The sequence below is a fragment of the Cuculus canorus genome, chromosome 1 (genome assembly GCF_017976375.1).
Source record: "Cuculus canorus isolate bCucCan1 chromosome 1, bCucCan1.pri, whole genome shotgun sequence".
In the NCBI taxonomy this organism is placed as follows: domain Eukaryota; kingdom Metazoa; phylum Chordata; class Aves; order Cuculiformes; family Cuculidae; genus Cuculus; species Cuculus canorus.
Window position 1 is genome coordinate 11,167,980 of NC_071401.1, and position 14,940 is coordinate 11,182,919.

The 14,940-nt window shown below is 39.2% G+C and overlaps 1 protein-coding gene across 6 annotated transcripts; it reads left to right on the forward strand.

Annotated features, from left to right (window-relative positions):
* Positions 1–266: 266 nt before the first annotated feature.
* Positions 267–12,565, forward strand: FAM76B (family with sequence similarity 76 member B). Of its 6 annotated transcripts, none has more exons than XM_054087364.1 (10): positions 270–631; positions 1,234–1,298; positions 1,456–1,510; positions 3,324–3,479; positions 4,427–4,623; positions 6,490–6,537; positions 6,753–6,833; positions 7,519–7,651; positions 9,240–9,341; positions 9,996–12,565. In XM_054087364.1, the coding sequence occupies exons 1-10, from the start codon at positions 536–538 to the stop codon at positions 10,083–10,085; spliced, it is 1,023 nt and encodes a 340-aa protein (XP_053943339.1). In that variant the 5' UTR covers positions 270–535; the 3' UTR covers positions 10,086–12,565. The 6 variants fall into 6 exon arrangements, with proteins under 6 accessions (XP_053943356.1, XP_053943347.1, XP_053943339.1 ...); XM_054087356.1 differs by having other exon boundaries at positions 272–631; positions 7,516–7,651; XM_054087381.1 differs by lacking the exon at positions 6,490–6,537 and having other exon boundaries at positions 267–631.
* The last annotated feature ends 2,375 nt before the right edge of the window (positions 12,566–14,940 follow it).

Here is a 14,940-nt window from a genome sequence, read left to right on the forward strand (position 1 = left end):
TACGCTGCCCAATAGAAACAGCAGGGTACGCCTCTCTACCAATGGGGGAGCGCGGAGGGGCTAGCGCCCATAAGCGAGTCACGTGTGAGCTACCGAATAAACAAAGGAGGGCGCTCCCCAGGCAGCGAAAGGGGAGACGCGCAGGGGGCGCCGGCCGCGTGCGGCGCGGTTAGCGCGCATGTGCGGCGGAAGAGGCCGGCCTTTGTCAGCGGGCGCTCTCCGCTTCCCCCCCCCGCCGCACCTCAGCCAATCGCAGCACGGAGCCTGCCCGGCGCCGCCCAATCAGCGCCCGGCGCGGGGCCGGCGATTGGGCGGCGCGTTTCGAAGGCCGGTTTGGCGCGAGGCAACGATTGGCTGCGGGCGTGGGGCGGAGGGAAGGAAGGGGGGAGACACACACACACCCCGAGACAAGGGGGAGGCCGCGGCTCCGGCGGCGCGGGAGGCCTAGGCCGGCGGCGGGTGAGAGGGCGGCCGCCACCTCGGCCCGGCGCCTCCCTCTCGCCCTCCCTCAGGCCCGCCCGTGTCCGCCCCGCGGATGGCGGCGGCGGCGGCCCCGGCGCTTTATGCCTGCACCAAGTGCAACCAGCGCTATCCGTTCGAGGAGCTGTCGCAGGGCCAGCAGCTGTGCAAGGTGCGGGGCGGGGAGGCGCCTGGCCGCCGTGGGGAGGGGGGAGCGGGAGTAACCCTTCCTCTCTTCATGGAATCATTGAATCGTAGGCTTGTTTGTGTTGAAAGGGACCTTAAAGGTCATACAGTTCCAATCCCCCTGCCATGGGCAGGGACATCCCACTAGATCAGGCTGCCCAAGGCCCCATCCAACCTGGCCCTGAACATCTCCAGGGATGGGGCATCCACAGCTTCCCTGCGCAACCTGTGCCAGTGCCTCACCACTCTCATGGTGAAGAAATGCTTCCTAATGTCCAGTCTAAATCTGCCCCTCTCCTGTTTATACCCGTTCCTCCTCATCCTGTCCCCACAGGCCTTTACAAATAGTTCCTCCTAGCTTTCCTCTAGCTCCTTTCAGGTGCTGGAAGGTCTCTATAAGATCTCCTCGGAGCCTTCTCTTCTCCAGGCTGAACAAGCCCAACTCTCTCAGCCTGTCCTCATATGGGAGGTGCTCCAGCCCTCTGGTCATCTTTGTAGCCCTCCTCTAGACCCATTTCAATATTTCCATATCCTTCTTATGTTGAGGATTCTAGGATTTTTCCCTGTTGCTCTTTTCCCCCTCTCCAGGAATGCCGCATCGCCCACCCCATCGTGAAATGCACCTACTGCCGCTCTGAGTTCCAGCAGGAGAGGTACGGTACGGGGTGAAGGGGCACCACGGGCAGTGCTGGCTGCTCATTCTTTCCCCGCTCCCATCAGAGGGGTTGGAGCGAGTGTTTACCAGTAAGTGCGTGGGGAAGAGTGGGACGGTTTATCGCGGAGTTGACCACGATGCCATTTTGTCTTTAGCAAAACCAACACAATATGCAAGAAGTGCGCCCAAAACGTGAAGCAGTTTGGAACGGTGAGTAGTAGGCTCTTTCTCCTGAAATCCGGAGTTAAGTTCAGTCTCATTTGAAAAGGGTCTCTTGCTGCTGAGCTTTCTGTTTTCTCTTGGGGAAAACAAGAAAAAGGTGTCCTTTCAGACAGGTTTTCTTCATAGAATCATAGAATGCGTTGCGTCAGAGGGAACCTTAAAGTCAGTTCCAATCCCCTACTGTGGGCAGGGACACCTTCCACTGGATCAGGTTGCTCAAACCCCATCCAAACTGGTCTTGAACACCTCCAGGGATGGAGTACACACAACTTTGGTGGGCAGCCTGTTTCACTGTCTCTCCACCCTCACAGGAAAAAATTTCTTCCTAATAGCTCATCTAAATCTCCACTTTTTCAGATTAAAACCATTACCCCTTGTCCTATCACTACACTCCCTGATAAAGAGCCCCTCCCCAGCTTTCCTGTAGTCCTCCTTAAAGTACTGAAAGACTGCTGCAGTGTCTCCCTGCATGCTTCTCTTCTCTAGGCTGAACAAGCCCTTCTTCATGGCTTAGTTTATTTTTTCAAATTGAAATCCATGTGTAGCTTAATAGTTACGAATAACTGCACTATAGCTATTTACAGCGAAATCAATGTTATTTCACTCTATGCGTGTAAAGTAATTCTTTGTGTATTCTCATAATTGCACACTTGGTAGCAGAAAGACCCTTAGCTGCCTGTGTTTTTAGTGAATGGTAAATGTGAATATCTGATAATGCCACATCATTTATATTACATCACTCTTAAAATTTTTAAATGCATGTTAATTATGCTAAGCTGTTAAGTAGAAAGCACAATGTGAGTATTAGCTGTATGTTACTTTACATTTTCTCGTTTTGAATTTCAGTTTCAGCTCTGTTAGAAAAATGAGGGTTTTTTAATATATGACTATATGCACTGTATCCAAGTGCCCGGCAGACGCTAGTTTGTAGAAGGTATCAACGTAATTTTGTGAAACAAAAGGGCATAACTTCTATATACTTGACATAAACCACAAAAGATGAAATCCAGCTTATTTGAGAAACATAACAGCTGTTGGTATGTAGCCAGGCATTTTTTGAATGTAAATCTAAACTGAACAAAGAATATTCTTTCAAAAGCTTAAGATGTAGCAAAATGAAGCATAAGACAGATCCAACAACGTTTCTATCAGTAGTTCATCAAAGAAAGAAACTGCATTGAAGATAACCGGCTATTTCTGACCTATAAAATCTGACAGCAATTTATTTCCCAGCAGTGTATTAGCCTAGTCGAGCATGCACTATAAAAACTGATAATCTGATCTGATGGTATCTGAAGGATTTGGATTTCTTTTAAGTTTCCTGCAGAACTGCAGGGATCAGAATACTAATTTTGGAGCTATAGGGTTATTAAATCCTCGAGCAGTGCAAGGAAGAGGGATGTCCCCAGACTTTTCCAGGTTTAAACAATGCCTAATTATTCTTCTAAAGTTTTTTAAGTAATTTCTTTAGCAATGTAGTAAACCAGAGAGAAAATATCATATTTTAAGAAAATAACAAAAGAGGTAGGGATAGAGGTGAGCCATCACATTGTACATGTTTCTTCCATTGAATAGGTACTTGAGTTTTCATGGAAAGTCCAGACTGTTCTTGACTTTTGAGGAGCATTGTTTTAGGGGAAGAGTTTAGTACTGGAGATAGAAATAGTAGGAAAAAGGTTCTTAGAGATAGGTTATAGCAACTCTTAGTATTTCAGAAGCATCACTGTGTGATTTGGAATACCTGTGCTTATTGTAGACGCTGTAAGTGTGTTAACTTCAGTTCAACTTACCTGTTTTTCAGCCCAAGCCTTGTCAGTATTGTAACATTATTGCAGCATTTATTGGCACAAAATGTCAGCGTTGCACCAACTCTGAGAAGAAGTATGGCCCACCTCAAACATGTGAACAGTGCAAACAGCAGTGCGCTTTTGATCGGAAAGAGGAGGGAAGAAGGAAGGTAGGTTTTGTTCCACAGCTGTAGTGGCTTAGGCTGACAACAGACGATGTTTCTTCATAAAAGAAGATTAAATGGGGAATGTATTTTATTAATTTCATTAATACTAAAGTTGCTGTTCTTTATGATATTGGAATTAAATTTTGCAACTTGCAATTGTTACATTAGCTACTGAGCAAACTTACTTTAAGTCACTCTTTTTAAAAGCAAGCTTAATTGTAAGCGGATGGTTGTAACTGGTGAGCAGAGTTAAGCAGCTGAATAGTTTCTGGTGTTTTTATTTATTTGTTTGCATGTTTATTTATTTATTTTTATTTTCCCTTGTGTTGGATATTATGTCTGTAACTTGAATCTGTCGCTTTACGTCTTCTGATTTTCCTGCCTTGCCTTAAAGAACGGCACCAGAGAGGTGGACTGCTCTGAGCAGCCTTTTGTGTTCTGTTTTCTTACATAGCTTTGGTGAGTGCCACTTTCTCATTCCAGAAGGTGCTGAGGAAATGACCTCAAAAGCCTCTTGCCTGAACCCAAGAATAGTGCTGTTTTTGCAGAAGAATTTACTTGGTACAAGTAACGCGTTGGCTGGACATCTTGATTCTGCCTGGAATACAATGGGTTGAGAGAGGGTACATGGTGTTTAAACTACAAATGATTTGTCCCGTTAAAAAGTTATTGTCACCTCTGTGATGTAGAGCGAGCCCAACATTTGCTAAGACTGCTTTCTAGCATAACTTTAAATGACAACAAGAAATGGAATAAGATGCACTTTACTAAAAGATAACGTGCATATGTTGGAGATACGGTAGTGCTCTTTCATGCCAAAGAGGTGTCTGGATTTTTCCCAAAGGTAACAAATGAAGTAAACCAATCTTTTTCTCACAAATATTGAAGTACATCTTTCTAGTGCAAGTATGCTTGGAAACAAAACCCTGCTATGAATTATTTCCCAAAAGGTTGATGGAAAGTTGTTGTGTTGGCTCTGCACACTGTCCTACAAGAGAGTGCTACAGAAGACAAAAGAACAGAGGAAGAGCCTAGGATCTTCACATTCTAACTCCTCATCCTCATCTCTTGCTGAGAAAGACCAGCATCATTCAAAACACCACCACCATCACCACCATCATCATCGTCACAGCAGCAGTCATCATAAGTAAGTATTTCAGAAATCAAAGTTGCTGTTGTTACCCTTGAAACTCTTCTGTGTTCTGTTAGTACTGAGATCCAACTGAAGGAAATGAGAAATGCTGTTTAAAATATGGCATCAAAAGCAGTAGCAGGGAGTTGTTCTTCCATGATCTGTCAAAATCCTTGTATTCTTACAGTTTGGATGAAGGACGGTCAGTGAAAATCAGAAATTCTTGATGACCATCAAACTAGTTTAACTAGATGTTAAAATTGGTAGGAAGTCTAGAAAAAAGGCCCACAGAATGGCTACAGAGCAAGTTACTTAGGGATGAACTTGAATTTGGCCTTCTAAGCAGTAACTGTGTGATAACTGCTATCTTACATGCATTTACCATGGATTAATAGGTGTGTATTAGCAGTGAGCATCGAACAGTTACTTCACTTGGAGTCCACACCCTAGTGTCCTTCATCGTGATTAGTCTGTGCACACATACTTTCAGATAAATGGAGAATCAGAAGAAACAGTGTGGGATCACCCTCAGTCCAGGACCTCTTTATATCTCTTTGCTAGTTTTTATAATTGAATCTTGCTGGAATAGGCAGTCTGTGAGTAGCTGTGGTACAGACAGAGGAAAATAACACTGTCAGTTCCTGGCAGTCTTGATAATAATTTGCACAGTTTTGTCCCATCTTCTGCAACTTTTCGCAGCATAGCATCTCTGGCCATGGCATATGCAGCATACCAACCTTAACATACATACCCTGTTTATCTAGTTGGAAATCCCAGAACTGGTTGGGGTTTTATGTCACTATGATAGTAGCCATGGTTCTTATTTTCATTGGTAGGCTTGTGGCAGCATAACTTTAGAACTATTTTTATTTTCCTTTAATTTTTGTGTTAGATAGTGAATACTGCAGCTGCAATGGTAATGGCCCTCACACCAGACACACAAAGACTTTCATTCTAAGCTTCACTTTTCTAGTGCTTGTAATTTTCCATTTTGACTGAAACTTATCCGACTAAGCGTAATTTAAAGATAGAAGCAGATAAACTGGAATGATATTAGTAATGAGGAGAAGAGAAATGCACGTTTCACTTAAAAGAAAAAAAAAGAGAGAAAAATTAGGGTTTTTTTTTTAGGAATTCGAAGGAGAAAATTATTCTTGTCATGCAGAGAGTAGTTGTACTGTTCCCATTCTCTCAACTCTCTACTGAAAACTGAGTTACAGCAATCTAAATCTAATTTAATGTATGTGGCAGACATATAGTAATGATTAAATTTAAAAAGTTAGTTCTTTACTGCAGAACAAAGCTTCTGATATACTCAAGAGTTATAGAACTAAGTGGATCTTTATACAGTTCACAGTGTTCCTGCTTTGGCATCTTTATTCTGTCAGCTGCCGTGAGTCTGTTTCTTCTGATCGAATAAGTATGACACTCTTTCCCTCTCCTGAGAAGCAGTCTTTTTCTTATGCCACCATATAAGCACCCCTTCAGGCAATGTTCATATTGCAGTATGGGAATACCAGGAATGCTACTGTAGACCAGCTTGCTGAGTACGAGTTTGACAATATAAAGTTCATAAAACTTGGGAAATACCAACAAAAAGGTTTAGCTGTTAGTCTTGAAGTCTACCCTTTGTGCCTTACAATAGTGTAAAAATTCAGCTAGGAAATATTTTTGTAGCATCTGATCTCTTTGCTGCAGATGAGATGCTAAAGAATGATTGTGAATATGACAGATAATACAGTTGTCCAACTGAAAAGCCATAGATGGTAATTTTCTTTACTAAGAAAAAGGGGGGCGTAGATTTTTCTCAAGTACAGATACCGTTCACTTAGGAATAATGGCATATTTGATCAGTTACCAAATACATTTCACATCTTTCAGAATCAGCAGTCTGAGTCCAGAACAAGATCAGGGACTATGGAAACAGAGGTAAATATGTATCATGCTATTTAGTAATCTTCTTTTATTTTCTCTTGCAGTTTTCATTTAAAGGACTTTCTTTTTTTTTTTTTCTTTCTTGCATTTCTGGCTAGTCTCTAGCATTCCAGCTAGGAGCATGAGTTAGTTATTTGACATGTACCAAATGGTGATATTAGAGAGTTCTGTAGTACGAGGCTTTAGGTTTACATTTTGTTTGATTTCAGCCATAAATCCTCTGCAGCTATTCAGAATGAAACTCCAAAGAAAAAACCCAAACTGGAATCCAAGCCATCAAATGGAGATAGGTAAAGTTATGTTTTTGTGAAACTGAGCCATTTCAACCAGAGCACAGATATGTGGCCAGTTGCTTTTTTTCTTTTCTTTTTTTTCTTTTTTTTTGGTCTGAAGAATGAGAGAGGTGAAACTATTGTTCAGCCAGACAGATTATTGGGTGGCATCTGAGTGCTGTCAGTCAACTAAATGACTTTATTAGGAGAAAGCTGGTTCTTTGTTTCTGCTCTTAAGCTGTTTGGGGCAAAATTAAATCAAGTTTATGCACAAGTTAACAGTTATCAGTGAAACAGTATTCCCTAATATTGGTGTTTTGTCAGTTAGATGCAGGGTTGAACCTGCTGCTTTAAGCTGACCTAGTGCCTAGAAAAGTCTTTTGGACCTTAACGTATGAGACTGAATCTTTATTCTGTCTCTGGCCAAACAGTTGGAATAGAAGTAAAAGTGGCTGCTTCAGTCAAAATATATTTGTCCCCCTGAAAGCTAATACTTAATTATATTTCTGCAGGTGTATGTAATGTGTGCCATTAGTAAGGTAATTTGCCAGTTGCACCTATGTCTGTCAGGTACATACCTTTTTTTTGCATTAGTCCTTAAGGATGTTTGTGGAATTATTAATTACCCCATTTTAACTTTTAAAAAGTTATCGTTTATTCCTATCAATGTTGCAAGTAATTTTTCTTCTTTTATTTTTAGTAGCTCTATAAATCAGTCAGCAGACAGTGGAGGAACTGACAACTTTGTCCTCATAAGTCAGCTGAAAGAAGAAGTAATGTCACTTAAACGTCTACTGCAGCAAAGAGATCAGACTATTTTAGAAAAAGATAAAAAGGTAAAAGTTGCACCTGCTTAATAAGAATTTTATCATTTTGTTTTCTATTTTGTAGACTCCTAACAGTGTCAAAATGGAGAGATAATACAAAAATCAGATACAGCTTTTTTATATAGTAACTAATCAAATCTTGCCATTTAAAAGACAACTTTGGGACTTTTGTATCATGAATATATTTTGTCTTCAAGTCAGAGGAATTCATCTTGCCTCACTTCAGCCATCTAGAAGCTAGGCATCTAGTTCACTGTTACTCAACCGTCTGCCACAGGTGATGGATAAAATGCCAGACAGTGGGTTTTGTTTTACATATTCTAAACTGAGTCACAGCAAAGGTCTAGTATACCTATGCAGGCTGCGTGACGCACAGATGAGAGGAGGATTAAGAGTAGTAACCACTCTGAGTTAGCATAGGTTTTGTTTCATTTTAAACTATAGCAACTATGGCCATAATTAATGAATTGCTGTCCAAATTTACTTGTACAGTGTATGAAAATGAAGCATTTTGAGTTTAAAAGATTGGTAGCGTATGTGTAGTGCATGTTATCAAATCTTTGTGTATGTTCAGAGACTAGAAGAAAAGCTTGGTTTATATGCTTGGTAGTCAACAAAGTTAAGTCATTTTATTTAGGACTATTTGATTGACAGTTCTTTTGAATACTTTCTTTCGCTACATGTGATTTGACACATACTAAGCTTGGTAATAGCAGTCTTGGTAGTCATTTTAGGAATGTATACTCTGGTTTGTTACAGGGGGCTTTTTTGATAGCAAAAAAGCTTCATTTCCTGATATCTCGAATGCCCTGAGTGCTTCAAAATAGCTGAGGGAATCTGGGATGCTTTGAGGAACTCAACTTTTTAAAGAAGCGGGTCCTAAAATTTCTCAGTCCATATACAACAAATTGTTAATAATTCACCCAGCTGTGCATGCTTCCAGAAGGAGCGTTTGGCTGCTTGGATAGAAGTGTGTATTGCAATTTACCTTAGTATATGTCATCTGGATCTCGGCCGGTCTTAGGAGAGACCCAGTGGCAGCAATACTACACCATACGCTCAGGATTAAATCATGAGATAAGTCATTTTAATTACACATTTCTAATAACACAGTTAAATTCACTATTGTGGTTCGAGACAGTGAAACTCTGGTACATATACTTCTGTTTAGGACAAACAGTAGCGTAAAAGGACACAAAGGAGTCCTTTCTGTTGTCTTTGTATGGAGGATTTTTCATTTCTTACCATACCATATAACTGAAGAGACTTAACTGAAGGTTGCGGTAAATATCTCTCAGCTGAAAGAACAGCTAAGGTTATAAATCATTAGGTTTGTATTTGATTTTTTTTTTTTTTTAGTTGAGGATTAACCTTCTTTATACCAAATCCGGAGGAAATGGTATGGTTATATAAGTGCAGTTATTTTCTCCATATAAAGTAGACATACTTACTTCTTAAGTGCTGAGCTGCCAGTGCTACAACAGTGAATAAATAATGTTTCCTCAGAGGCCCGAGACTTTCGTAAAGATTTCATAGATTGATGAGCAGACGTGTACTGTAACAGTCCAAGGAATCTTCATACAATTTGTTTTTTCAGTTAACAGAACTGAAGGCAGACTTCCAGTACCAGGAATCTAATTTGAGGACAAAGATGAATGGTATGGAGAAAGCCCACAAGGAAACTGTGGAACAGTTGCAGGTGAGTTGTTGCTTATCAGTGCTTGAGAAATACTTCAGATGGAATTAAATATTCAGGCTGTTCACTCACAGCAGTGAAATAGTACCGAGTTCTTGAATGGTCATCGCCACATTTAACTTCTGATGCATTGTGCCACAGTTTTGCAGTCAACAGACAATCTCCATATGAATTGAACTCTATAAGAGTTGCTTTCTAACTTGAAGTGATAGAGCTTTACCTCACATGCTTTCTCAAGTGCTATGTTATTTTTTGTCTGTTCTCTGACATGTAATCAGTTGTCAATGTGCTATTGATCTGATTTAATGGTTCAGCGTAACATAATTGACAGTTAAATGTCTCTTGTTAAAGCATACTTTATCAGGAAGGAAGTCTGAATTAGTTCCGTTATTAATCATTCACTGAACAGGCGCTCAGTGTTATACCTCAGATACCAAATTTTGCAACACAGGAAATACAGTTACCTTTTCTGTTAAAGATGGAGTATGCATATCAAAAACATACAGATCTTTGAAAAATTATCATTATCTTCTTAGAATATTCTCAGCAGGTATATCTTGAGAATTTGTTTCATATATGCAATGGGAAATTAGTGCATGACACTACCGTCTGAGATGTTTCAGTAATTCAAAAAACTTTTTTTTATCTGTATTGCAGGCCAAAAACAGAGAACTGCTGAAACAGGTTGCAGCATTGTCGAAGGGTAAAAAGTTTGATAAAAGTGGGAGTATACTAACATCTCCTTGAGGAACTGGTTATTCATGGGGTTTGCTACTCAATGGAATTTTGAGTAATTCTGTGAAGCCCTTAAAAGCCTGTGTAGTGGAAAAAATATTTTTGCACACCAGATTAGTTGGCATGTTTCCTACACGTTTTTGTAATATGCAGCTTTTTTTAGTTACTGTTCAGATGAAATACTTCAACTGGCTTGAAGAATGTTTTTATTTTTTTGATATTGGAAACTTTTTGCCAGCAATAGTATTAAACAATTGCATAGAGAACATAGCAGTGCTCTCTCTAAAAGGACAACATGCAATAACAAACTAGATGTACTTTTTACCAAGCAATTGAGAATTCTAAGCTACACTGATGTCAGCCAAAAGTTTATGAATCTGCAGTGACACTGAACACTGGTTTCTGGCAACTTTAACCTTTACTTTGTATCAAAATATGAAATTAGAATGGAAATCATGGTGCTCTCAAGTGAAGCTAAAAAAAAGGCTCATATGTATGTGTAAATACAACTGTTACGGTTATATTCTTAGTTATAACAAGTAATTAGTGTTTTACATTCTCGTGATAGGGATTTACGGAAAGATTATCTATTGTACAGTAACAGAGGCAGTGTGGTTTTTGTAAAATTTCCTGTAGATTTTTCTTGCAAGTGCCTTTCTCCAACTGTTTATTTATAGGAATGTTGGTATTTTGTACATAAGGTTTTTATGTTTTAAAATCATCTTTAATAAATGTTTTATGTAAATATAAATGTGTGTACAGAAGAATCTGAAACAAAGATCAAAGTGGCTAGTGCAGTGCTTGAAGCAGCGTTAAGAGCTAGCTAATTGTTGGACAGTAAGTATTGGCTTTAGATAACCTTTGTAGCTTGTGTCTGTGAGATGTAGAATTTTGTTAGTGCTGCTCATGCCAAACTCTTCCTGAACAAAAAATGAAATGTTTTTTGCCACACTGGATTTGACTGGTTTGTTTATACATTTTTCCCCATTTGGCACAGCACTGATTTTAATTCCATAGCAGACATCGTACTCCCAACATTACATCCTTTATTAGTGATATACACTCAAAGTGTTAAAACTTTATTCTTCATTGCTTGATTTAATGTACTTAGTTGTATCATATGGTCATTCTTTCTCATGAATTGCAAGATTCTAGCTTCCCAGCAAAGATACACAATGAGAAAAGAGTAGCCAAAACTAATGGTCTTGAAATTCATGCAGGGAATGTGGTGTTCAAGGATGGGTTGTTTTAATGTTTTGGGTAGATGTAGATTTTCATTCTGAATTACATCAGTTTTTGTGTCTATGCTCCTAATGGACATTAGTTATATTCAGAATTTTTATTAAACATAATTTAGTACACCCAAAGCTCTGTGCTCAGGAAGGTCAGTTACGAGTCAGCATGAAGGGAAGTAGACTTAAATCAGTAAAGGTTTAGATCAGCTTCGGGTACTGGGTGGTAACAGGGTAACTGCTTATATTTCAGGAAGCTTAATTGTGTAGAATAAGCTACACACCTTTTTACTGAAGAACTAAAATTCCTTGTCTGTCCACCCATTTACTGAACTGTGACCACCTTTTCAGTAACTGTAAAACAAGTTCCAGCAGTGACAGACTACAGAATAGTTTGAAAAAAATCAAGCTGGCTTGTTTCATATGGTATACCTGTATTTTTATACCCTGAAATCAACTTTGTATGTTTATAAAGGCTTCTCTTTACACTTGTTCAACCAAGGTAAAGAATGCTGTGATCCTTTGGGAATGTTGTTATTTTTCTTAATATTACCAGTTTATGACTTTCCTTAATTCATAGTATTATTTTGATACAGGTTTTTTTTCCACTTCAGTGGCAGCCCAAGTTTGGTGAAATTGTTTTTGCAGCACAGAAAAGCATAGCAAATTTAAATGTTTTCATTAAAATCATTTAATGATATCAGTTCCAGCTGCAGTAAGGATGTTTTAAAGGAACAAGCTGAAGTTCTATATTAGAAGTTATTGACTTTATAAAGCCAAGCCCAAAAAATTTTTAGGGGCTTCACAGTATTTAGTTCTAGTTAAATACCTGTGGGTTTTCTTCTGTAATCTCATTTTGAACATGAGGGTTTTTTTAAGTTGTAAACTAGCCAACTGAATCCCAGTTCTGCAAAGGGTGTCCTGGAGCTGTAGATTATTGACATAATAAACTGATGTTCTTTAAATGTCGATCTGCAAGGAGATTATTGTACTATATTGTGCTTTTTTGCCTGTTTCCAGATGGTGATTAGCACTGAGCAGATATGGCCATTTTGGCTCAAATTATTTATGTATTTTAAGCCTGTTAATATTGCGGCCCCCTTTGGGACAGTATGTCTAAATATGCGTTCTGCAGTGAAGCTGTTCAGCTGTCCACATGTATAGACTATTGAAATACTGTACTGGCACACATCTGACCGCTGACATTTTGTACCTTTTCTAAATCCAATGTTTCACAATAAAATCTTGTCAAAACATTAATCTGTCCTTTTCAAGTGATTCAGAAGTTCATAATTCATGTTCATCCTTCACGCTATGTAACTTGCTAAGAGTCTGTAGCCAAAAAAAGGAAAAATTTAATATTATCATTTAGTATTTAGATGTCTAGGAAGATTAGACACCTCAGGCTGTCTACAAATTGTAACAAATTAGATCCTCAGAGTGGTTTCTCTCCCAGAAATATCTTGGGTTTCTGCAGTTGGATTATAATCAATAGAAATATTTTCTTGCAGAGAAGAAGATAAACAAACCAACCTGAAGGTTTAGCTGAAGTTTAATGTAATTTAATAAAACCTTCAGCGGGCTTTTTAAATTCTGATTAACGTCAGCATTCATGTTTAAAAGTACCTGAATTTCAGTCTTAGTCTCTTAACCGTAATGTTTTTCCTTTATCTACACTATGTGCAAGTTAGGCGATTCTGAGATTTGAAGTGACATTGGTATTTTCTACGTCCGTTCCCTTCCTTGTGTCAGGAGGAGTCAGGCACCCGCACCAGGGTGCTGCCAGCTGTCGGTGGCTCCTAGCATTTAGAGCACTTATGCTGTTGTTTGTAGATCTCATTCTGTATTTTTCTCAGCATTCAGCCTTCATTTTTCCACAATGTAGCAGAATACTTCTCATTTAAGAATTCAAGTTCAAAAAAAAAGCCCACAACTAAAAAAAAACCACAAACCAATGCGACAGTCAGGTTCTGTAGGTCAAGGCAGTTATCTAGCATGGGGAATCTTTGTCTAATTGTACATTTTGTATTAGGTACAATAATGAACAATATGCTATTCTTGTATGTAATTGTTCTTAGCCTCATTTTAATGCAAATTTGCAGTGACTTTTTTGAAGCCGTTTATCCTCAAAGCTGAAAGCAAGGCAAAACCATGTGTGGTACCTAGTTCAGGTATGGCTTCCATGTGACATATGCAGAACTTCTGTAACTGGCCGTGTTACAGGTTGATTCCCTGAAAGAGATTTGCTTCATTTGAAGCAAATTTCCCTGAAGAAGATTTGAGTTGATAGAACCTGTGTGGAGGCACTTAGGCAGTTCCAGTAACTTCGGAGGCTCTGAATCCATGCAGATGTTTTTTTGAAAACACTGAAGTTTAATTGCAAACTATAATCTTAACAAAGTTTTTGAAATAAATAGACTAAAAACTGTTATTGTTGGTTTTGTGACTTCAAATGAGTTACTAAATTATATTGGTTCAGTTGAAAATACTGCAACAGAACGTACATTTTCTTGTATATTATGCATGATGCCTTTGCCTTTCCTCTTGGCAAAGGTGTTGATATATAAAATGCCTTCTGTTGAATCCTACAGAAGTTGGGGGAATGAGGCAAGGGGATAATTGACATGGAAAGAGATATTTGAGCTGCTCCTGGGGAAAGGGCTAATGGGGAAGAGAAACCTCTGAGATTCCATGTTACACAATTTTTTTTCCCCAAGGCATAGGTTATTGCTGTGTGCCAAAAAGGCAACTTTGAAAGGTAAAATGCATTGCTTAAGGAAATTTTTTTGCTTGGTTTTTCTTTTAATGATACTAGAGTAAGAATTTTAGAGATTAACAGAATAAATAGCTTGATTAAATTGAAATATAAAGATGTACAATGTAAATTGTCTTACAAATGTTTTGCCATGCTGTTTAGGCCTTGGAAATATAGGTAACACTGTAGTAGAGTGCTGTACAACACTGCCAGGGTTGAGTATGAGTGCAAGTTTCAGCATAGGAGCTGAACTCAGTTTGTCTCTCCTTACACATTAAACAGAAATTGACTGTGAAGAGATATTATCAATTAGCACAGGAATCATTGACATTTTCCCTTGCTTTAACTCAAACAGAAAACAGGTCTAGATTTGCCCGTTTGCCTTAATTGGTTGTCATTGTATTATGTGTTGTGGTTTAATCCAGCAGGCAGCTAACAGCCACAAAGCCTTTCACTTTCTTGCCCTGTAGTGTGGAGAGAATCAGAAAAAAAACCCTGTAACTTGTGGATTGAGATAAAGGCAGTTTAATAGGAAAGAAAAGGAAAATTAAAAAAATAAATATACAAAACAAGTGGTGCACAATGCAATTGCTCACCACCTACTAACCAACACCCGTCCCATCCCTGAGCAGCCACTGCCCCTTGGCCATCTGCAGTTTGTATAGTTAGCATGATGTCATATGGTGTGGAATATCCCTTGGGACAGTTTGTATCAGCTGTCCTGGTTGTGCCCCATCCCAGCTTCTTGAGCACCTCCAGCGTCCCCGCTGGCAGGACTGTGAGAAGCTGAAAAGTCTTTGACTTAGTGCAAGCATTGCTCAGCCTCGACTAAAACATCAGTGGGTTATCAACATTATTCTCATCCTAAATCCAAACCACA